The sequence below is a fragment of the Balaenoptera ricei genome, chromosome 10 (assembly GCF_028023285.1).
Source record: "Balaenoptera ricei isolate mBalRic1 chromosome 10, mBalRic1.hap2, whole genome shotgun sequence".
In the NCBI taxonomy this organism is placed as follows: Eukaryota; Metazoa; Chordata; class Mammalia; order Artiodactyla; family Balaenopteridae; genus Balaenoptera; species Balaenoptera ricei.
Genome location: NC_082648.1, coordinates 89,449,586 through 89,472,693, shown reverse-complemented (window position 1 = coordinate 89,472,693; position 23,108 = coordinate 89,449,586). Strand labels below are relative to the sequence as shown.

At 41.9% G+C, this 23,108-nt stretch overlaps 2 protein-coding genes across 3 annotated transcripts in view; one reads left to right on the top strand and one right to left on the bottom strand.

The window, feature by feature from the left end:
* Positions 1–9,016, top strand: part of ALDH1L2 (aldehyde dehydrogenase 1 family member L2) — a 77,247-nt gene extending 68,231 nt beyond the window's left edge. For both annotated transcript variants that reach the window (XM_059936804.1, XM_059936803.1), the window contains 2 exons: positions 2,391–2,590; positions 4,625–9,016. In XM_059936804.1, the coding sequence (XP_059792787.1) occupies positions 2,391–2,590; positions 4,625–4,680 (256 nt within the window). In that variant the 3' untranslated portion in view covers positions 4,681–9,016. The remainder of the gene's footprint in view (positions 1–2,390; positions 2,591–4,624) is intronic.
* Positions 9,017–10,421: 1,405 nt separating this feature from the next.
* Positions 10,422–21,457, bottom strand: NOPCHAP1 (NOP protein chaperone 1). The gene is made up of 4 exons (XM_059936801.1): positions 21,305–21,457; positions 19,280–19,366; positions 17,015–17,151; positions 10,422–15,167 (listed from the first exon to the last, which is right to left on the bottom strand). Exons 1-4 carry the CDS (start codon positions 21,417–21,419, stop codon positions 14,934–14,936), a joined length of 573 nt encoding a protein of 190 aa, XP_059792784.1. The 5' UTR covers positions 21,420–21,457; the 3' UTR covers positions 10,422–14,933.
* Between the last annotated feature and the right edge of the window lie 1,651 nt (positions 21,458–23,108).

The following is a 23,108-nucleotide window of genomic DNA, read 5'->3' as shown; positions in this document are numbered from 1 at the left end:
GGCGCAGTGGTTGAGAATCTGCCTGCCAATGCAGGGGACACGGGTTCGAGCCCTGGTCTGGGAAGATCCCACATGCCGCGGAGCAACTGGGCCCGTGAGCCACAACTACTGAGCCTGTGCGTCTGGAGCCTGTGCTCCGCAACAAGAGAGGCCGCGATGGTGAGAGGCCCGCGCACCGCGATGAAGAGTGGCCCCTGCTTGCCACAACTAGAGAAAGCCCTCGCACAGAAACAAAGACCCAACACAGTCAAAAATAAATAAATTAATAAATAAATAAATTTATTAAAAAAAAAAAAAAGTTCCCCCATAGGATGGTCCTTGTGTTAAATATGCAGGTATTAGAAGCCAGTTTTAGGGGATGTAAGCCTAGGTAAGTCACAGTTCCTGTCTTCAAGGAGGTCACCATCTAATAGGGGAGACAGACAAGGAGACGGGCAATTAACCCCAGAGGGCCTAGGTGGGAGGTGCAGTAGGTAGAGTCTGCACTGACCACCTCTGTGGGCTTGGGCCACTTAATTCCTCTATTAAGTTTCTCTATTTGTGCAGTTTATCTATTTGTGAAGTTGGGTTATTAATAGTATCTACCTTTTTGGGTCATTCTAAGTGTTAAATAAGTCCAGTGTTTGCTGTTGGTGACACTGCAGTCATTACGCTCGTTATTATTCTAAAAGTGGGCAAGGTGTGCTGTGAAGCCGTGTCGTCTCAGTAGTCCTCAATGGGCAATGGCATACAGCCATCTTTCCGCCTTAGTCCAGGCTATAAGTATTCGCAGTGCAATCAGGTGCAATGCATCAAGTGTGAGAGTTTTAGCAGAGCCTCAGTCCTCTCCAAGTTAGATTCCACGTTTCTTTTTTTTTTTTGCAATTTTTTTAAAATTTTTTATTTATTTATTTTATTTTTGGCTGTGTTTGGTCTTCGTTTCTGTGAGAGGACTTTCTCTAGTTGTGGCAAGTGGTGGCCACTCTTCATCGCGGTGCGCGGGCCTCTCACTATCATGGCCTCTCTTGTTGCGGAGCACAGGGTCCAGACGCGCAGGCTCAGTAGTTGTGGCTCACGGGCCTAGTTGCTGCGCGGCATGTGGGATCTTCCCAGACCAGGGCTCGAACCCGTGTCCCCTGCATTAGCAGGCAGATTCTCAACCACTGCGCCACCAGGGAAGCCCCAGATTCCACATTTCTCATGAGAGTTGAAGATTGTGTATAGTCAAGATTACCTTTGAAAATCCCTTGGGAAGACACCACATTGAAGCCTATGCCGTCTCTCAAAGAATTCAGCACAACTAATTTTTGCTCCAGTTTTGGAACAGAAATCGTGTTTCTTTGCCGGAGCCCCAGATGAAATCTTGGCTTACATTTGCTGGCCGTGTTGTAGAAAATTCATGCATTTTTTTTAACACTGGTATGACACTCATAAAGATGAGATACTCACACTATGGCAGGCATGTTGGAACTGGACCCAACTGAGAGAAGAGCAGGTTCACATCTGCACTTACTTGGTGTGTACACATACTGAGTCAAAAGGCAGGGAAGTCACCAGACCCATTTCAGGGATGATTTTACTACCCTTTTATTGGATTGGCATATTAATTGCGTTCACTCTCACTTGATGGTGCAACACCCTAGTATACAGAAAAGTAAGATGTTACCCCTGCCCTCAGGGAGCTTCCAGTCTAGTTGGAGGGTGAACACCAAATACACAAAAAGGTAAACCAAAATACTGAATTGGAGGAATATGTGCTACCCTATTATAGCTAACTTTCATTGAGCATTTCCTGTGTTCCAGACACTATTAGCTCATTTAATCCTCATGACAAGACAGGTGCTATTATTATTATTTCCCTTTTTTCACAAGAATACACAAAAGCAGGGGAGATGGAATGATTCACCCAAGGTCACGCAGGCAGTCTGGCTGTGGAGCCTTCTTGCCGGGCCCCTACACTACACTGCCTGAACAGTGGCACTGGGGGGATCTGGGAAGGCTTCAGGGTGAGGCATCGAGTGAATGCGCCTTGAAGTGTGCATGTAAAATCTGGATAGATGGGGGGACATTGCGGGTGCTCTGAGAATACGTCTGTAAATGGAGCTCAAGGGAGAGGAAAACAAATGGGGTAGTCATGAAGGAGAAGCAATGAAGAAGGCTGAAAAGATGACTTCAGATTTTAAAAGGTGTTTTCAGGATATATGTGAAAAACACAATACTAGAGTTGTAATATTTCATTGGGAGTTTCTTTTGGTGTAAGCCTGGAATATTTCATTTATAAAAATGTAAGCACGTTGGCAGTAATGTTTTCCTGTTTCTAGCACGGAGGGGAAAAACATTAGAACAGAAAATGGAAGTGTTTTGCTTTTGCATTTAATGAGGTTTTATGTCTTCCTAAAAACATCTTGCAGGGACATCGATGGAGTGTTGCAGCGAGCAAATAATACAGAGTACGGCTTGGCCTCGGGGGTTTTTACGAGAGACATAAACAAAGCTATGTATGTGAGTGAAAAGCTCGAGGCAGGAACTGTTTTTATTAACACCTACAACAAGACGGATGTGGCAGCCCCTTTTGGTGGAGTTAAGCAGTCTGGCTTTGGAAAAGACTTAGGTATGAATATGCCTTACCTTTCTACTGCACATCACAGAATAGTCCGCTTCATGCTTCATGCAACACTCTTGTATTGCTTTAAAGGGCACTTCCTACATGGCAGTTGGATCTGGGCTTTCAAGGGTACTGATTTTTTTCAAAGTTAAACATTTTTATTGAACATAACGTAAATATAGAAAAGTACTCAAATTGTGTGGAAAAGTGTTTCCTTTTAAAAAAGAAGATTCATGTTGAAAAGAAAGCCCTGACAATATCTTTTAGGTAAAATATGTTAGGTTTTTTTTTTTTTTTTTAACCTGACATTCAGCATGAACTTGGTTTAGATGTCATGGGACCAAGTGGAACCAAGAAAGGAAAATGGGTAGAAGGCAATAACCAGCTAGCCGCAAGAATAAATCCTGTCTCTGAGCCACCTGGCAGTCTTTCAGAGACAACACTGAAACTGGCAGAGTTTTCTGGGCATCTGGGAGCTCAGATTGAGAGTCTGCAGAGAGCCCAAAATGTAATTCACCGTGGGCAGTAACACTATCGCGTTTCCAGTCATAGCTTGCTTTGAACACTAAATATGTAGCAGGCCCTATTCTGATATTTTACCTATAATAGCACGAGCAGTCCTCACAATAGCCATGGGAGTGTAGGTGCTATTATTTTCTTTATTTTACAGACGAGAAAAATGGGGCTCAGAGATTTTGGGTAACTTGCCCAATGTCAGCCAGCCAGCCATTGGCAAAGAGAATGCAAACCCAGACAGTCGGCTATGCAGCCCATGTTCTCACGCCCCATAGTCAGTCTGGCAGGTTGTTTCAAAAATTGAAATGCTTGTGATTTACTGCAATTACAGTCTGCTAACATAAATTGGGTTAATTTGGGGTATTTTTACATTTTCTCTTTCCTGAAGACTTTTGGCAGTGTATTTGCAACAATAAAAGTGGCTCTTGTTTTAAATTCCATTGAGTTGAAGGTAAAGTCTTTTTTTTCAGGTCTTCAATCTGGCTTTCATCCCTGGATCCAAAACACATGGGGAGATTTTCTTAGGGAAATTATTTTTATAAAGTGAGGCAACAGTGTTCCACTTGTCTTTTGATAGAGAATGATCGACACACTTCATGTCTGTTTTATTATAAAACAGTAGACTGTCTAACAGTTTCTTCCTCTCCTAATTTGAAATTCCCTCAGCCCAATGGTTCCCAGGTGCACATTGGATTAGAACCATCTGGGAGCTTTAAAAAAAAATGCAAAGATGCTGATTTAATTGGTCTGGGGTATGACCTGGGATCAGGAATTTTAAAAGCTCCCTAAGGTGATTCTAATTTAACATTAAGATGCCTGGGTTTAGCTCAACTTCCAGAATCATATACTCATTAGTTTCACCTGTGGTACCCATGCCCTTTAACTGTTGTAGAAATCGATGATTGTGGTAGCTCAAAATGGGAACAGAATAGAAACAGAAAGGCAGACCTATTTATTTTTTCCTGGATATGCCCCTGTGTCTCTAACATACTATGTAAGTCAGGAAAACTGCCTTTCCCTTATCTTTAAAATAAGATGAGACCAAATGATCTCAAACTTTCTTTGCTCTATTCTGCTTCGTTCAATGTAATCAGAAGGACAGTATCCTGATCGCTGCTGTTCAGCCTAAATGGGCAGGGAATAGACATGGAGATTTGTCATCAAGCTGGGAAATAAAGGAGAAGGGTTTGGGGTAGAAAGTGATACGCCAACACTCTGGTCCTTAGAAGGCCTGGTAGCTGGTCTAAACCCTTTTGCTCCTCAAAGTGTGCACCACAAGCCTCAGCATCATCGGGGAATGGTTAGAAACATATAATCTTGGGGCCTCTGCCGGACTTAATCCAGTCAGAATCTAGTGTGTCACAAGATCTGCAGGTGATTCACATGAAATTTAAAGTTTGAGAAGCACTGCCTCGGCCCCATTGTATTTGCCTAGTGACTGATATGCCTGCACCTGTGTCCAGGATCTGGCGACATCACATCTGCCTGTGAACACGGTCCATCAGCTGCTTTTCTCTTCCCTAGGTGAGGAAGCTCTAAACGAATACCTCAAAACCAAGACCGTGACGCTGGAATATTAGCGCAGTACCGTCATCAGGAGCCCCTCGCAGACAGCACCTCCTCAGCCCTCCGCACTGAAGAAGCCGGGCTGTGCTGAGGAAGGAGGTGTCAGTCACCCGCTGAGAAAAACCACAAGGACAATCAAGAGGGTCGGGCCACGTGTCTAAGCATTTACACATGTTCCTGAGTATTTTCTAATACCCCTTTTATACCTTAAAATGATGTGTAGTTGTTGGGTTTTGACTATGTCATATACCACACATATTTCTAAAATATCAAGCTGCTTTTTTTGTTCCCCACCAAGACTAACCCACCCAGTCATGGTTGTTCATCTTGCAGACGTCAATATCACGCAGTTATAATACAGAAAGTGCATTGTTAGGAACCCTTGTATAATATGTACAGGTTTTAACCTCTGAACCAGGCATATGGGGTTGTTAAAAAGATTTTCTGTAATTTTGCTCTCAAGGAACAGTATATCCTCTAAGGAATGTGAAGGAAGTTCTTTTTTTTTTTTTTTTTTTTCCTTTTGGAAATAAGATACATCTTTGTGCCTTTGATGTTCTATTTTTCAACCCACTGTGATGAGTGACCAACCCAGAAACAGTGCTTGAGTACCTACCAAGTACGAGGTACTATATTATGTCCTGAGGAGTATACAAAATTTAATGACATGATCTTTGGCCCCAAATAGTTTAAATTCTAGTCAACAGCTTTTAAAGTGGATTTTACAGTATGATGTACTATAAAGTAAATAGCTTTTGGAGGCTGATCTTGGTTCATATCATGCCATCTTACTATCTATGTGACTTTGGGAAACTTATGCAACTTCTCAGAGCCTCAGTCTCCTTATATGTAAAATGGGGACAGTAATGCCTCCCTCGGAAGCCTTATAATGAGAATTCAATGCAATAATCTTAGTGCAGCACCTTGCACTGGGCTTTGTTTGTGGTAAATACTCAAATACTCAACAAAAGTTAAGTGCTTTCCCCACCACTATTTAAAAAATATAGTGAGATATATTAGTTCAATGAATTATTTTCCCTACAACCCTTTCCAGTAGTCATCAGTTCCTATGCTGCTTTTCTCCTCCACTGTCTGACCCAGTACCTGATACAGCAGCACTGGAAAATACCATGTAGTGAAAAATGACAATGGTACAAGGAAAAGGGTGCTTTTCTTTCTACATCTCATTCGTCCTTCTAGGACATTTGGTTTTCCACTTTTCTACTAATTGGTTCTGCCACTCACTAGCTGGGTGATCTTGGGCAAATTAGTTACCTAATTATCTCAAAGCCCAGATTTGGAATCTATAACACAGGGATAAAGTCCCTATCCCATTAGGTGTTGTAAGGATCCGGTGGGATAATATACATAACGCACTCAACAAGGTGTTTGGACCATTCTCTGTGCTCAAGAAAGAGGAATTATTACAACCCATGCAGTACTCACGTAATTGCCCATTGTCAGACAAAAGTAGGTGGGTAGATTCTAACCATCCATGTATGACTAGAAGAAGGTGAGATCCTGAATTGAAGAGTCTTTGGCAGCTGGTCAGAACAATTAATTTCCATGAATCCTCCTTTTAAAGTAAAATTTCAGTAAACATCTCTATCTCTTTGGCTTTGAAGAAGCCCTTAGGGATTACTTGTTACTCCGAAAACTCAGCAGCTTAACGTTAGAAGAATGTAGGGAATCAGTGATCAATAAACAACAATAACAAAAATCAGGGGCAGAAAACATTCAATAGGAAGAATATCAGGTATGATCCTGGATGATCAACAGAGCAAATTTTGCCTGTAAGCGTTTTTTATTGTACCACAGCTCATTCAGAGCTCGGCACAGGTGAAATTCTAAATGTGGACCCAGCTGGGTTCAAACTGACAGTTCATATTTGAATAAAATGACAATGTTCTTAATAGAAAGGAACCACTTTTTAAATGCAGTGTTTTAACTGATTTCATGTGATTTAAAATATCACTTTACCAAATATTTTAATGATAGATGAAATGGCAAACAAAAACCTGGCCATTTCTTCTAGAATGACTTTTACCCTCTAATATTACGCTCAGTAGCAGTGCTTTTAATAGTTTTTGGGCCATAAACCTCTTTGAGAATCTGATAAAAGCTATAGATCTCCTCTGTCCCAAATTCACACGTACACACCTAGTTCTGCAAATATCTTCAAGAGATTCACAGACCTCCTAAAACCCATGTTTGACCTCCAGATTAAGAACTCCCTTTTCCCATAGCGAGTTCTAAAGTTCTCAGCGGCTTGAGTTTTTATATCCAACTGCTGACCAGAATCAAAGGCTCCATGGAATTTATAAAATTACCAGTGAATTTGAATTGGAACGTTACGATCCACAGCCTACTAGGAGATTTAATTAACACACTGAGTAATTAATTTATCACCATTTCTTCAGATCACTGATTATTTTGCAAATCTAAAGGACAAACCTGTGATCTGTCCCCCGAACCGGGGAGTTGGGGAGGTGTAGACACTTTTAAAAGTTCTGTTTTCCTTCGAAGTCCACTTCCCGGTGCCTTTGCTAAAGCAGCCCCCCAGCACCCACCCATCCCCGTAGCCTTTTGCTCAAATACACCCTCCCTGGCCTCTCCTACTCCCCAACTTGGTTGTAAGTGTCTCTCCTCTATCCTCTCACTTGTCTGGAACATAGTACTTACCACTTGGTGCTGGAATTACTGGTCTTCCTAATTAGATATGAGCACCCCACCCCCACCCCCAGGATTGGCATGTCAATAACAACAGCTATCATTTATTGAGGGGCTGCTGTGCGCTAGTCACTATGCTAAGCCAACTTAATCTTCACAACATCTGAAAAGATGAATAAATCAAGGTGCTCTTTTTCCTGGCTCCACCACTACCAAGAGGTTATTGCCAGTCTCTTGACTGGCCTTCCCGATTCCTCCCTGTGTGGCTCTCTTCAAAGCCTGAGTCAGATGGTGTCACTCCTGTGCTCAAAACCTTCTAATGGCCCCCATTTCACTTAGAATAAAGTCCAGTGTACTTACTGTGCCTGCAAAGTCCTATCAATTCTGTTCCCGGCTACCTCTAACTTCATCTCCTATCAACTACCCTCTCATTCTCTTTAGCCACCCCGGCTGCCTTGATGTTCCTCCAACTGATCAAGCACACTCCTACCTCAGGGCCTTTGCACTCACTGCTCCTTCTTCTCAGTGGTGTGCTGGTAGATATCTAACAAGTGGCTCTCGGAGAGGAAAAGAAAACTCTGATTTGCAGCATTTGCTGATTTCTGTGTACAGATGCTCTCACCAAGGCTGATTTCAAGCTACCAACTTGACTTCACTGAACGCAGAGTTGGGATGAGATGCGTGTAATTAGAACAAGGGTGGGCCAGCGCCAGCACACCACTGCCTCTTCCTGAAACTCTTTCCCCACACACCACCCCCGGCTGGTGGCTGCCTTACTTCCTCCAAGTCTCTGCTCAAACATCATCTTCGTAGAGATCCATTTGCTGACCACTCTTCCTAAAATAGCACATAGATCCCCACATTCACACCTCATCTGTCCTCATTCTTTAGTCTCCTTCTCCTGCATTATTTTTGTAGCACTTACCACCACCCGGCATAGTTACTATCATCGATTTCTTCCCATTAGAATGTAAGCTTCGTGAACAGGTGCTTCTTTTGTTCAAGGACGTATCTCCAGTGTCTAACACATAGGAGGAGCTCAATAAATATTTGCTTTCAAATGAAAGAGGTTAAGAAACCTGCCCAGATCACACAGCTATTCAGTGGCAGAACAGGCACTCAAACAATGAAGCTGGTAGTCTTAACCAAGCTAAGATGCTGTTACTGCCAATGCCTGAATCAGGCCCTCGGTAATGAATAGTAGGCAAATGTTAAATATTTGTCAAAGTATAAAGCTAAGCAGAGTGAGCATTAACTGCAAGAGCTTTTGTGGAAATGACTAGAGACAGGGCAAGGAACTAAACTGGTTCCCCCATACCTCCCTTCTAAGAAAATAGAAGGTAGCTATCAAGGGAAACCTGGGCTATAAGTAGATTATCAGACATGAGACATGATGGATAGGGTGGATTATTATTATTATACCTATTATGCAAATAACACCCAAGCGGATTTTTTAAATGATTAATACCTAATTTTGTAAAAATAATAAAATGGGAAGGTTAAGATTCAACCATAAACTCTCCACAAATAACCACAGATGACATTTGAGATGTTCCAGATTTTTTCTATGAATACATTTTTTAGAACTAGTATAATACTGTACATAACTTTACCTGCTTTTTTCAATTAACAATATGTAAGCATCTATGTCAATAAACATACCTCTGCATATGTTCAGTAGCTTTGATTCAACTTGTTCTCTATTGTTGGACATTTATATTTGCTTTCTGCTATTTTAAATGTCACAGTCAATCTTAGAAATTTGTGAACAAAACTGTTACTTGCTTAATTAGAATAAATTCCTAGAGGTGGAATCTGATTAAAAGGATATAGCAATCTGTAATCTTACCAACAGTTTCTCCAAATTTTTGCCACCACTGTGCATTGTTCATTTTTTAAAAATTTAATTAATTTATTAATTTATTTTTCGCTGCGTTGGATCTTCGTTGCTGCGCGCGGGCTTTCTCTAGTTGCGGTGAGCGGGGGCTACTCTTTGTTGTGGTGCGCGGGCTTCTCATTGCAGTGGCTTCTCTCTTGTTGCGGAGCACCGGCTCTAGGTACGCGGGCTTCAGTAGTTGTGGCACGCAGGCTTCAGTGGTTGTGGCTCGCGGGCTCTAGAGCGCAGGCTCAGTAGTTGTGGCGCACGGGCTTCGTTGCTCCGCGACATGTGGGATCTTCCCGGACCAGGGCTCGAACCTGTGTCCCCTGCATTGGCAGGCAGATTGTTAACCACCGCGCCACCAGGGAAGCCCTGTGCATTATTCTTACAGCATCATAATACCTCACACTTACCAAGCACTGTTCTAAGCACATGATGAGTATTAACTCATTAATTTCGTACTAAAACCTCGTAAGGGAGATACTCTTATCCCCATTTTACAAATGGTAAGCGGCTGGGCAGGGATCGATCCAGCTTCGGAGCCCATGCTTGTGGCATAGTGACTGGTAGGCCCACAATGGCAGGATGTGGCTGACTGAACTTAAAAGTTGGCTCCACCAGTTACCTATTGTAAGGCTTTAAAAAAATTTGCTTAGTGTCTCCCTGCCATTTTTTTTTTTCTTAAATCTGTGAAGTAGGTACAAGAGAACATCTCATAAAATGGTGGTCTTTTTTTAACAAAAAGGAAATTTATTGTGTCACAAAACAAGAAATCCAGTGACAGTTTGGTCTACAGAGTTATTTGATGCAGTAATTCAGTGATGTTCCTTGCTTCTCTTTGCTATCCTTGACATACCGACTGTACCCTCAAGAGCTGGCTCCGTTTATGGCCACTAGGCCAGAGTTCCAGGAATCACATCCAGTCACAAGATATCCATGTTCCAAAAGAAAGCAGCCATCTTTTCATGTACCTCTTTTTTAGGAATGAGAAATCCTCTTCTTTCCAAAAGTCTGCTAACAAGACTCGGCTTGTGCCTCTTTGGGAAAGTTGTCACATGCCCATCCCCAAGCCAATCACTGGCAAGGATCTTCCATGAACATATGGTGGGGAATCAACCACAAAGATTCCACCATTAAACTTTTGGGAAAAGTCTACCAATCAAAAGATAGTAAACCTGTCTTTCTTTCCTCAGGATTGTGAACCACTGATGTTTAAGATGTATTACTTTATTGGCATCAAGAGGAAAAAAAAGTTTCAGGAACATTTATCGTACATTCCGAGTGAAAGGCACCATGCCAAGCACTGAGGGAAATACAAATGAAAGACTCAACCTCTTTACCTGTCTTTCCTACCATAGTAGTGGACTCAGGCACAGGAATACAAGCTACTTTGCAAGGCAGTTTTTTTATAAGTACCATATTTGATGCACAATTAAAGTATTAGGAGAATAGATAGAGGAGATACATTAAGAATATTTTTGCTTCAAAGACCATTACACCTTATTTTCTGATTTATGACTGTCAAAGAGCCATAGAAAGATAATACACAAGGTTGAAGAGAACATTTCATCAGCCTTAGCAGGAACAGAACCGTTCTCCAAATGGCGGCCATCACCTCACACCAAAGCATCAGGCAGAGAACCCACAGGGTCAGACCAACCAAAGCATGACGGTGATTTAGTTTCCAAGAGACTGTAGAGCACACTGCTTACAAACAAAACAGCTTTTTAATTAAAGTATAACATACATAAAGTGCACCGATGTTAAATATGTAACTCGAGAAATTTTTGTGTGTGAGTGGCAGTAACTCTTAAACATATAAAACATTTAGAATAGTGGCTGACACACAAAAAGGGCTCAGTTAAGTACTAGCTGTTGTTTCATCTGCCACTTTGAGAGGTAAAAAATACAACATTGGTTTCATTTGCATTTCTTTGAGAAATGGGACCGAACATTTTTTTCCTGTGAATTACCTGTTCAAGTCCTAAGGCCTTTTCACTATTGAGATATTAGTCTTTTTTTTTTTTTTACTAATTTGTAAGAGCCCATTATATACTAATAACACTCTTGCCTTACATTGAAATTATTTTTCCCAATTTGTCCCTTGACTTTTAAACTTCTTTTTCACCCACTAGTTTTAAATATTTATGAATTTTATGCTCTTATCTTTTTTTTGTAATTCTACATTTTTTTTTCAATTTTATTTATTTTTTTTGGCTGCATTGGGTCTTCATTGCTGTGCATGGGCTTTCTCTAGTTGCAGCGAGCGGGGGCTACTCTTCGTCGCGGTGCGCAGGCTTCTCATTGCAGTGGCTTCTCTTGTTGTGGAGCATGGACTCTAGGCATGCAGGTTTTAGTAATTGCAGCACATGGGCCCTAGTGTGCACAGACTTCAGGAGTTGTGGCGCGTGGGCTCAGTAGTTGTGGCTCACAGGCTTAGTTGCTCCACAACATGTGGGATCTTCCTGGACCAGGGATTGAACCTGTGTCCCCTGCATTGGCAGACGGATTCTTAACCACTGTGCCACCAGGGAAGTCCCTACATTTTTTGGTTTGAGGGCCTGCACCATTTTACATTCCCACCAGCAATTCACAAGGATTCCGATTTCTCCACAACCTAGTCAACAGTTGCTATTTTCTGTGTTTTATTTTTATAATAGCCGTCCCCATGGATGTGGTAGTATCTCATTGTGGGTTTTATTTGCATTTCTCTAATGTTAATGATATAAAAGCACATCTTTTCATGTGCTTATTGGACATTTGTATTTCTTCTCTGGAGAAATGTCTATTCAAGTCCTTTGCCCATTTCTAAACTGGGTTGTTTGGGGTTTTCGATGAGTTGTGGGAGTTCTTTATATATTCTGGATGTTAACCCCTTATCAGAGATATGATTTACATGATATAAACATTCTTAAATGATACACTAATTTTAAAAGGGCTATGGGGGTGGGGGGGTGGGATGAACTGGGAGATTGGGATTGACATATATACACTAATATGTATAAAATGGATAACTAATAAGAACCTGCCGTACAAAAAACAAATAAAATAAAATTCAACAACAACCAAAAAAGGGCTATAGGGGACTTACTTCCCTGGCGCTCCAGTGGTTAAGACTCTGCGCTCCCAATGCAGGGGGCCCGGGTTCGATCCCTGGTTGGGGAACTAAGATCCCGCATGCCGCACAGTATGGCCATGTTCCAGACAAAGTCACCAGCCTTGTGGAAATTCCATTCTAGTTCATATTTCAGAGCCCCCAGAACTCCAGGCTTTAGTTCAGTGGTATCATTCACTGTGAGGATGAAAACAGGATGATCTGAAGAGGAAGAAACTGAGTTCCATTCACACAGTCTAGTTCAGATGGCAGCCGAATGAATACTCAGTAATGGAAGACTTTAGGGAAACAGTTTCAAAAGCCAAATTGCAGAGGGGTGAAAAGTTAGGAGTTTAAGCAGACGGTATAGACTACTCTAAAGCAGCTTTGGGACAAATGATGGAAACAGATGGGATGGTTGGGGTGTGACAGAATGAGAGGTCTTGGTAGGTCAAGTGAAGTAATATGTCGTCATGAGAGTGTGGTGGAAGTATTCCTGGGATCCAGTGGGTAAAGCGAAGTCAAGAGGACCTAAGACCTAGACCAGTGATTCTCAAACTTGACTCTATGCTCTTTTCCTTTGTAATTTCAAGCTTTGATGTTCTGCTTTAAAAAAAAAAAAAAAAACTTTTGCTTAACTATGTCATTAAATATTCACCTATATTTTAGTATGAAACTTGTAATTTTATTTCTTTATATTTAAACCTTTAAGACATACATAATTTATCTTAGTATCCAACTTTGTTTGAAAACAGCCATCCCTGACGCTGTATATTAAATAATTCAACCATTTTACACTTACTTAAAACGACATCCCTATTACGTATTAAATTTTTGTTTTTCCTTTTCCTCCTATGTCATAAGAATGTCCAGAGGAACTGAATTTAGTTGACTTCTTTAACTGTATAGAATACCTAGTTGTATTATATGAGAAGGCCATGGCAGGAGAGAAATATAATTCTACACACTAGTATGTATTTCTAGACTGACTAGTCTCTTTCACTGACCATCAGACTATTTCTACCTGGCTTTGTATTTCCGGTGAAGTTACACTTTCATATCCGCATGGATACCATGGCTTAAAATGCCCTGTACATCCTCAATATACCTGTTAATTCATTTATCTACATCATTCGGTGCTTACTGTGTACCATGCACCAAGCTAAGGAGTGAACCAGATGAATGCAACTCTTCCCACAATGCGGCATAAATATTATCTGGTAGAAGACAATCCTTAAGTATTCACACCACTAATTCATCACAGCTGTGTTTGGTGCTACAAAGTACAGCATAATACCCTTTGCAGCTGAGACGTCTCGTTTCCAGATCTGTTCACTTCTGCATACCTTGAGTGCACAGCCAATTTCCAATTCCCAATGAAAAATACCAGAAGGAACTTGGAGAATTACCTTCAGAGTATTTACAAGATGTCGCAGGCTAATGAGAGGAGTAGGAAAAAATAGTTAAAACAAAATCCTAAAATATTAGGCAACAAAGTCCCATCAGCTCAATGCACTTGGAGACAGTCCTTTAAATTCTCAGGTCTATATCCTGAGCAAAGCCAGTCCCATGGCAGATGAGATCCCAAACAAGTTAAATAAGATCAAGAATGTGGCAGAAAGGCAACTCCAATGCAGGATCATTTTGCCTTTTGAAAGGGAAAACCTGTTACTACCTTTTTTATGTACTGTGCCCTATTTTCCTGGGGTGTCCCTATTCTCTACAATTAATAGGTTTCAAAACTGTGGGCAACTGGAAGGAATAATTTTAAGAGCTGAAACAAACAGACAAATTGCTTTATGAGAAAAAGAAAAAACAAAACCAAAAAAACCCACAAATTTTTCCAACCAGTAAATTCTACATGCATTGAGAGGCTACAGAGTCACTGACAGTGATTAAACCACAGAGCACCAGTTTTCCAGCTCAAACTGGAAAGGGTTTTTTTTTTTTAATTAAAGTAGATATGTCTGAGGGCATCTAAATGTAAGTAATTCTTTTCTTTGTAAAAAATTTCTCCCTCGGGGTGGGATAGGGAGGGTGGAAGGGAGACGCAAGAGGGAGGGGATATGGGTATGTATGTACACATATAGCTGATTCACTTTGTTATAGAGCAGAAACTAATACAACATTGTGAAGCAACTATACTCCAATAAAGATGTTAAAAAAAAAAAAATTTCTCCCTCACTGAACCCATTTTGATGGTAACAAATAAATTTGACTTTATAATAACCTAAAAAAAACCCCAACCTAGGTTGTTTTATCCAAGAGGCCAATTTAAAACAAAAACAAACGGGTAACTTGTATTTTTACTTTAAAACAAGTTTGAGATTTCTGAAGTCTGTGCTGATGAAAGAGGATGCCAACGAATTCACTCATCACCATACATAAAGTTAAGCTTTCTAAACTAAATCTCTTTAGCATGAGACCAAAAACAGTCTGCTCTTAGAAGATCCCCAAATGTTCTCTCTTCCAACTCTTTAAAAGCCAGCTTCTGTTTCTCCAAGAAGCAAAATACATTCAATATTGCAAAAAAGCACCATAGGTATCTGAAATGCAAAATAACCAGCAAGTCACGTTCTTTTTCACAGAATTAGCAGGCATCTATCACCTGTTTCTCAGATTGTTTATTTCCCTGTTTCTTTTTTTTCACTGGCAGGACGGTCCAGAACCTCTATTTTGCCCTTTCCATCTTCTGAATGAGGAAGCTTAATGGTATCGATGGTGACTTCACCTTCAGAAGAGGTGCTATCATCTTCATCCTCAGATTCTGAACTGTCCTCTGAACTGTCTTGTGAATTCTCTTCTGAACCGTCCTCTTCTTTTGAATCAGACTGATTCATCTCAAACAAGGCCACATCCTGCAAAACACCACCATGTGGGAAATTTATTTCAGGGCAGCTCCCTAAAAGGTTACAATAACAACTTTGGGAAGGGACCAAAGTTTAGCCCAAGCAGCATGCAGGACAGAAAATGTTCTTGTTTTTGGCTGTGCCACGTGCCTTGCAAGATCTTAGTTCCCCGACCAAGTCTCAAACCCAGGCCCTCAGCACTGAAAGCATGGAGCCCCAACCCCTGGACCGCCAGGGAATTCCCCCGGACAAGAAAAGTTCTTAATACAATATGGCACTATTATTCCTTCAGTTGCCAGAGTCCGCCATAATGATTTATATTTACTACAAGTCTAAAAAGCCCCCCACAACCGATTCTATATATCCTGGTTATATTCAACACAATTCACTCAACAAATATTAACAAGTATCAACATGAACCAGGTGCCACACTAGTGGCTCAACAACGACAAAATCCTGGCCTTTGTGGAACTTGTGTTTTTGAGGAGTTGGCAAATCACGGCCTGCAGGGCAGACCCAGCCCACTGCCTGTTTCCGTGCAGCTCTGAGCTAAGAACGGTTTTTACACTTTTCAGTGGTAGAAGAAACTAATCCAAAGAGTAATATTTCATGAAACGTGAAAATTATATGAAATTCAAATGTCGGTGTCCGTAAATAAAGCTTATAAAACTTGCCTATTCATTACATATCATCTGCAGCTGCTTCCACACCGAAATGGCAGAAATGAGGAGTCACGACGGACACAGGAGGGCCCCCAAAGCCTAATGTATTTACTATCTGGCCCCCTACAGAAAATGTTTGCTGACTTCTGTTCTAGTTGGTAAAGAGAGACAATAAACAATTACACCGAAAGCATAGTGTAGGGCAGTGAAAAGTACAAAAAATAAAAGCTAATAATAGAGCCACCGAGAAGGCCTCTCAAGGTGACAGGTGATGAGAGATGGAAGGAGTCAAGACGCAGGAATCTGGGGAGGGGCATTCTGCAAGGAGGGAAAAGGCCCGGAGCAAGGAGATGGAGACTGCAGTGTAGTCACTGAGGGTCCCTGGTGGGAGACAAGGTCAACAGAGAGCTGGAGGCAGGACCACACACGCCCACGAAGGACCCTGAATTAATTAGAAACGTGATGGGAAGCCCCCTGGTTCCCAAACTGTGGGCCACACGCACTGGGTGAAGAACAGACTCTGGGAAGAAAGGGTGGAAGCAGGAAGACTGGCTGGGAAATTAGCGGGATGATCCAGAGGGGAGACCGTAATCACCTAGAGCACGGGTGCTGGATGTCGTGTGGAAATGGCTGGATTTGGGATGTGTTCTGGAGGTACAGCTGCCAGATCTGCTGATGAATCAGATATGATTCTTAACAGTGGTGTCAGCGCTGTCCAGACACGAGTGTTACACAGGGAATTCCAGTGTAGAAACAAGAGAGCCTAAACTGAGAGACAGTTTTCACACGTGGCTTATGTGATCAGTTATTCTGTTATACACATCATTTACTTTCGCATTCTCAATGAATCAGACTATGATTACCTCTTTTGGGCCTTAGATGGGAAAATAAGAAAAAAATCCAGTTAGAACACTTAGTAAATAAATGCTTCAACATAACAAATGTACTATTTAACTTGAAAAAGCCTTCCTATGATGCTGAATTACTAAATTCCTAAACTTCACCCAGGGAAGCTTACTGACCTATGAGATCCTTAATCATCAAATGACCGAGTATCTATGCAGTACTGGAAACATGAGCTGACTTTGCAAGAAGGAAAAAAACAGGCAGAATTAAAATTAAAAAGTTCTCTTTTTCAGGTGACGAGGCATACTGGTAATTTTACATTATGAAATGAAAACAAAGCATAGTTACCATTTGTATAACTTTTCCGAGAGTCTCGTCAATATTTTCAATATTGAAATGACCAGGTGGTGCAGCTGCCATTTCTTTCCTTAGCTTTTCGTTTGCCTGAGCCATCTGTGGGAGAAAGCTCTGTACTTGGTCCAATACTAAGGAGAAAAAATATAGTTTATCAATATTTATGTTAGTATTTGGCCAAACTTCAAATTTTTAAATCCAGAATTTCCTGTAAAAACACTTCTAAATTTGACAGGAATAATAACAATAGTTATAATAAAATCTTTCAAATTCCTTCCATTTTACAAACTCCCATCCTCTCCTGAATTCTTAAAACGGTAGGACTACACAATTCAGCAATTATTTCTCAATGTTTTGTGTTTCTCATATATGCCCAGGACTGGAAATTCCTAGAAGGCTGGCATTCAACAAACAGTAACTGAATAAGTAGGCAGTAGGACTTAATAGTTAAATGCACGAGGCTCTGAGGCTTTGGGGTCAGACCGACGATGTTAATAATAGAACCCCAGTACCACCTCTTACTATCTGAGTTACCTTGGGCATGTTAATGGAGCAATGGCCGTTTTTACCTGCCCAACATCTGTTCCCCTTTCTTCTGATAATGTAACGATGACTTTCCTTTTAAACTCTGTCACTCTTAGTCACTCCTGTCCCTACCCCATTCATGCTGACGTGTTCCACAACCTTGGCCACTATGATTTGGTTTAACGACACTGTGATCTGTCAGGCCAATCAGAGATCACCCTGGGACTCTGGTTGGAACTGTTGAGAGAAATATCCCTTCTTTCCGAGTAAATGACTAAGTGAGCTGCTGAATGTAAGCCTGGAGCTGCTGATAAACTGGCCCACCTGCCACCCGTCGGGGAAGAGCTTGTTCTAGATGAAGTCAACACCTAGGAAAGCACAACTGAGAGATACAGAGCAGAAGATCCCGGATGATGCCAAGCACCTGGATGCAGATGTACCTGAAATCACTGGGGTATTTTTCCCCAACAAAATGAGCCAACATCGTTTGGCTGAAGGCAATGTGAACTGGGTTTCAGTCATGTACAACCACAGAAGTCTAACTAACACGTTTAATTTAACCAATCAAAAGCTCAGTTTACTCACCTGTAAAACAGGGACGATAACTGACAGGCACTATGGTAAGCACGGGGTGGGGGGGCAATAAACAAGGGATTTCTAATTTCTTTAGCTCTCAGAAGAGGCCCGGCACATAACTATGCACATCATGGGCTCTCAGAACTCCTTAAGTCACTGCTACAACCACAGAACAGCTGACGGAAATGTCCAGAGTATGGAAGAAGAGAAGAAAGTCGAGGTGAAGGTCAAGAAATGGCCTTTAATTGTGAAACAGGACGGCTGGAAGGATTCCAGATGGCATACCCAACTTGGAAAAGAGTTTGGCAATTTTTTCTTTATTAAAGAATACTTTTCATAGGACCCAGAAATTCCACTCGGAGATATGTATCCCCCCAAAATAAAAACCTACGTCCACACAAAAGCCTGGATTTGAATGCGGACCCACCATGCAGTCATTTTAGCCGTTGTAGGTTTAGTGCATACTATAGGTAAGTTCCCCTCTCGGAATACTCATGATTTCTTAGTTTACAGACATGATAACTTCATGCATCATTTACATTGTTTTTACTACTTTTTTTTAAAAAGATAAATTTATTTATTTATTTTTGGCTGTGATACTACTTCTTGTTTTTATTCTTTTTTTTTAAACATTCAGAGTGAAATACACAGAACCTGAGTATTACATGAATGCTACCTGAACAAAGTCTGAGTGGTCTGTGAGTGTGCAGTACAGCAATATGACAGAGTAATTAATGAAGAGAACTGGCCCTGTTATGTTATGAGTAACATTTACTATTTAAGTAATTATGTCCAATTTAATGGGATCTGGTAGTGTTTTCCCACACATGAATATTGAATTCGGGACTCAGTAACCTCTAGAAAAATTTCCCATGGAGATTAACAATAATTGGTTTTGATTTCCAAAAATCCATCCCACAAGGATTTTTTCTGGGCAAGGTTACCCTCTTAAAGCAGGGGAATAATGTATTATCCCTGTGCACTGAATTCACAATGTAATTCCCAAGTAAGACTTGCTCGGCTTCACTCTCTGTGGTTTGATATCTGACAACAAAGGCAGATACTGTCCCATCAAATAAGCGCTTAATTAGGCAGAATTTCACATCAGAGAGGGTTCTTGAGAGAGAGAGGAAGAGAGAGAGAGGGAAGAGTACTTACAGGGACTCCTCTCTATCCGAACTGTTTGAAGAGTGGAATTCTTTCTGGAATTAGGCTTGGAGTTGATGAGCAACCTGTCCCATATACCTGCAAACACACACACTTCATTTACTATAGCGTAAAGAAATAGGAGCCCATCAGCAAACTTTCCAAGACCACCCTCAAGCCCTCAGGTTTTGACCGTTTGTTCCTCACTTCCCAACACATTTTTTAAAAAAAGCAGCACTCCAAGTTCCATTACAACATTTTAGTTCTGCACACAGATCTCCCCTTTCTTAAATCTGTCTCCTACATCTCTGAGTCACCAATGCCAAGTAATAAATGCACACTGAACTGCACCTTTCTGGGTCAGAAACCCATCAGTGACAAATGTGGGTCGGCAATGACACAACACAAGAAGCAGTACAAAGTACCATAAGGGTTAAGTGAAGCCAGAAATGGTTTACCAGCTGCATTATATTGGACAAATTACCTAAGCTTTTTTTTTTTTTAATATTTATTTATTTATTTTTGGCTGTGTTGGGTTTTCGTTTCTGTGCGAGGGCTTTCTCTAGTTGCGGCAAGCGGGGGCCACTCTTCATCGCGATGCGCGGGCCTCTCACTATCTCATCCTCTCTTGTTGCGGAGCACAGGCTCCAGACGCGCAGGCTCAGTAGTTGTGGCTCACGGGTCTAGTTGCTCCGCGGCATGTGGGATCTTCCCAGACCAGGGCTCAAACCCCCGTCCCCTGCATTGGCAGGTAGATTCTCAACCACTGCGCCACCAGGGAAGCCCCACCTAAGCTTTTTGAGCATTAATCTCTTCATTTATAAAACATGCCTGCCAGGTTAGTTCCCCCTCAGTAAAGATGTCCAACCTAGACAAAACAGCTCTTTAAACCTCCCCACTCCCAACTCCATCTATTCAGCCTTACATTCACAACTCCTCAAATCAACCCAACTCTCCAGCCCATCAGAGCTCAGAGAACAGGACTCGTCTTTCAAAACCCAAGGCTTTGCACACCGTGTTTCCAACACCTGGAAAATCTCTTCACTCTGGTGTAAAAATCCCGTTCACCCTCAGAGCAGCAGCTCAACATTCCTTGCTTACTACCTTAGACCCAGCAACTGGATTAGTGCAAAGAGCACGGGCTCTGGAGCCACGCTGATTGGATTCAAATCTCAGTTTTGCCACTTCCCAGCCACACGATCTCCAGCAAGTTACTCATCTGTACGATACACCAGGTCTCAGTTTCCTCATCTATAAATGGCGATAACAGAGCCTCTACACAGAGTGGTTGTGAGGATTAAATTAGTGAATTAATTCCTGGGGCAAAGCAGGCACTAAGAAAGCTTCGGCTATTATTATTATAACTTCTTTGGATGTTCTGGATTCTCATAGAATCTTTTCTTCAAAATAATATTTAAGGAGAATATGCCCAAGACCTTAGGTGTATTATTCTTCTCCATAAAAAAAAAAAGAAAAGAAAAACAAATTCTATAGATACTACTACTTCCATTTTCCCAATGTAAAAACTGAGGCGTTGGGAATGTAAACAACTCTCCTAAAGTTCCATAGCGAATAACTCATGGGGCTGGGATTCGAATCCTTGCTTTTTAATTCTCTATTATGGTGTCTGAAATCCCGTGCGGATTTCCCGAACCCGTCTTCCTCTAGAGAGAGGCACTAAGGGTGGCTCTGGGGGCATCTGCGGAGGAAGGGTGGTTAATATTCATCCGCTCCCCTTACCAGTCAACTGCTGGGACCCAGAGCCGACCCTAAGGCCGCCCCCTTAGGGGAGGTGTCTTGCTGTGGCGCGCGGCAGTGGGCGCTCACCGCGGTGCGGAATACAGGAACCACGCCCAGGCCCGAGGCCGGGTGCGCGCCCCCCGCCGCCCGGTCCCACCCCGAGTCCTGCGGCCACACCCGGGGGTCCCTCGGTGGGGCCGGGCCTGGGCAGGGAGCCGCCGACCGGCCCCCGGCTGCTCCGGCAGCGCGACCCCTGCCGCACGTGCGCGCCCCACGCCGCCGCCGCCCGCTCGTCACCTCCGCGGCCGCCGCTGCCCGCCGTCAGCAGTTCCCTGGACACCGAGACCCCGGAGCCGTCCCGGGAAAACGACGAACAGCTCGCGTCGGACTGGGATTCGCCGTGGGCCTCCATGCTGCACGCCAGTCTTCAGAGCAGCCGCTCCAGGCCCGGATGCAGGAAAAAGGCTGGGGAAGGGGGCGGGGCCAGGGCTACGATTAGAGGAAAGTCGGAGGGGCGGGGCGGGGGCGGAGCGAGGGTGGCCTGCGGCGAGGGCGGCCCCTAGCGGAGTGAGGAGGCCATTCTTATCGTGGGAAAAGGAAGGCGGAGGGTCTGGAGACCCTGTGACTAGATGAAAGAGCTGGCAAGGCTGACTTTTTAGCAAAACCTGAAGAGCGCACGGTAGGGCTGCCCTCCTTTTCATTTTTTGTTTTTTAAACTGTGGTTAAAAAAAACCACATAACACAGAATGTACCATCTTAACTGTTTTTACGGGTACAGTTCAGAAGTGTTAACTCTACGTTGTTATGTAACAGATCTGTAGAATTTTTCGCAAAACTGAAACTCTATAACCACTGAGCAACCTCCCCATTTCTCCCTGACAGCCACCATTTTAACTTCTGTTTCTATGAGTTTAACTACTTCAGATACTTCATATAAGTGGAATCATACAATATTTGTCTTTTCACAACTGGCAGATTTCACTTAGTATAATGTTCTCAAAGTTTATCCATGCTGTGGCAAGTAATAGGATTCCCTTCTTTTTAAAGGCTGAATAATACTCCATTCCATGCATATACCACATTTCCTTTACCCATTCGTCCCTTGATAGCTGGGTTGCTCCCTCCCGGATATTGTGAATAATGCTGCAATGAACATAGGTATGCAAATATATCTTTGAGATACTGCTTTCAATTCTTTTGGATTTATACCCAGAAGTGTGATTACTGACTGTATGGTAATTCTATTTTTAACTTTTTAAGAACCTTTGTACTAGTTTCCATAGTGACTGCACTATCTTTTTCCCACCAGTAGGGCATAAGCATTCCAATTTCTCCACATACTCACCAATGCTTATTTTCTTTTTCTTTCTTTCTTTCTTTCTTTTTTTTTTTAACAGTGGCCATCCTAGTCAGTGCGAGGTGATAACTCATTGTAGTTTTGATTTGCATTTCTCTAATTGTGAGTGATGTTGAGCTTCTTATCATGTGTTCACTGATCATTTGTATATCTACTTGGGAGAAATGTATATTCACATCCATTGCCCATTTTAACTCAGATTGTATGAGTTATTTACATATTCTTATCAGATATATGATAATGTTTTGGAGACATAGACCATTACGAACATACAAGGACTCAGGAAATATTATTCCCATACCCTTTTTAAAAAATTTACTAGAGAATATGATTCAGAAAATAATTGGAGAAATTCAACTTAAGTTTTGATGGTGAGCATTTTACAGTAGAATTGGGGAGAAACAGTGAGAATAAGGTTGAAAGAATAGTATTTCATTTATATAGGTTTTGATAATATGGATATAACACAAATATGAAAAATGGGGAGAAAGCAGAGACTATATATGAAGAGAAAATCTGGCTTTTTAAAAACTGGGACTAAAAGGGTAATACTTTTTTTTTTCTTTATTTTCTTTTTTTTTTTTTTTTTAAACTTTGGGTTTATTTATTTATTTATGGCTGTGTTGGGTCTTCGTTTCTGTGCGAGGGCTTTCTCCAGTTGCGACAAGTGGGGGCCACTCTTCATCGCGGTGCGTGGGCCTCTCATTATCGCGGCCTCTCTTGTTGCGGAGCACAGGCTGCAGA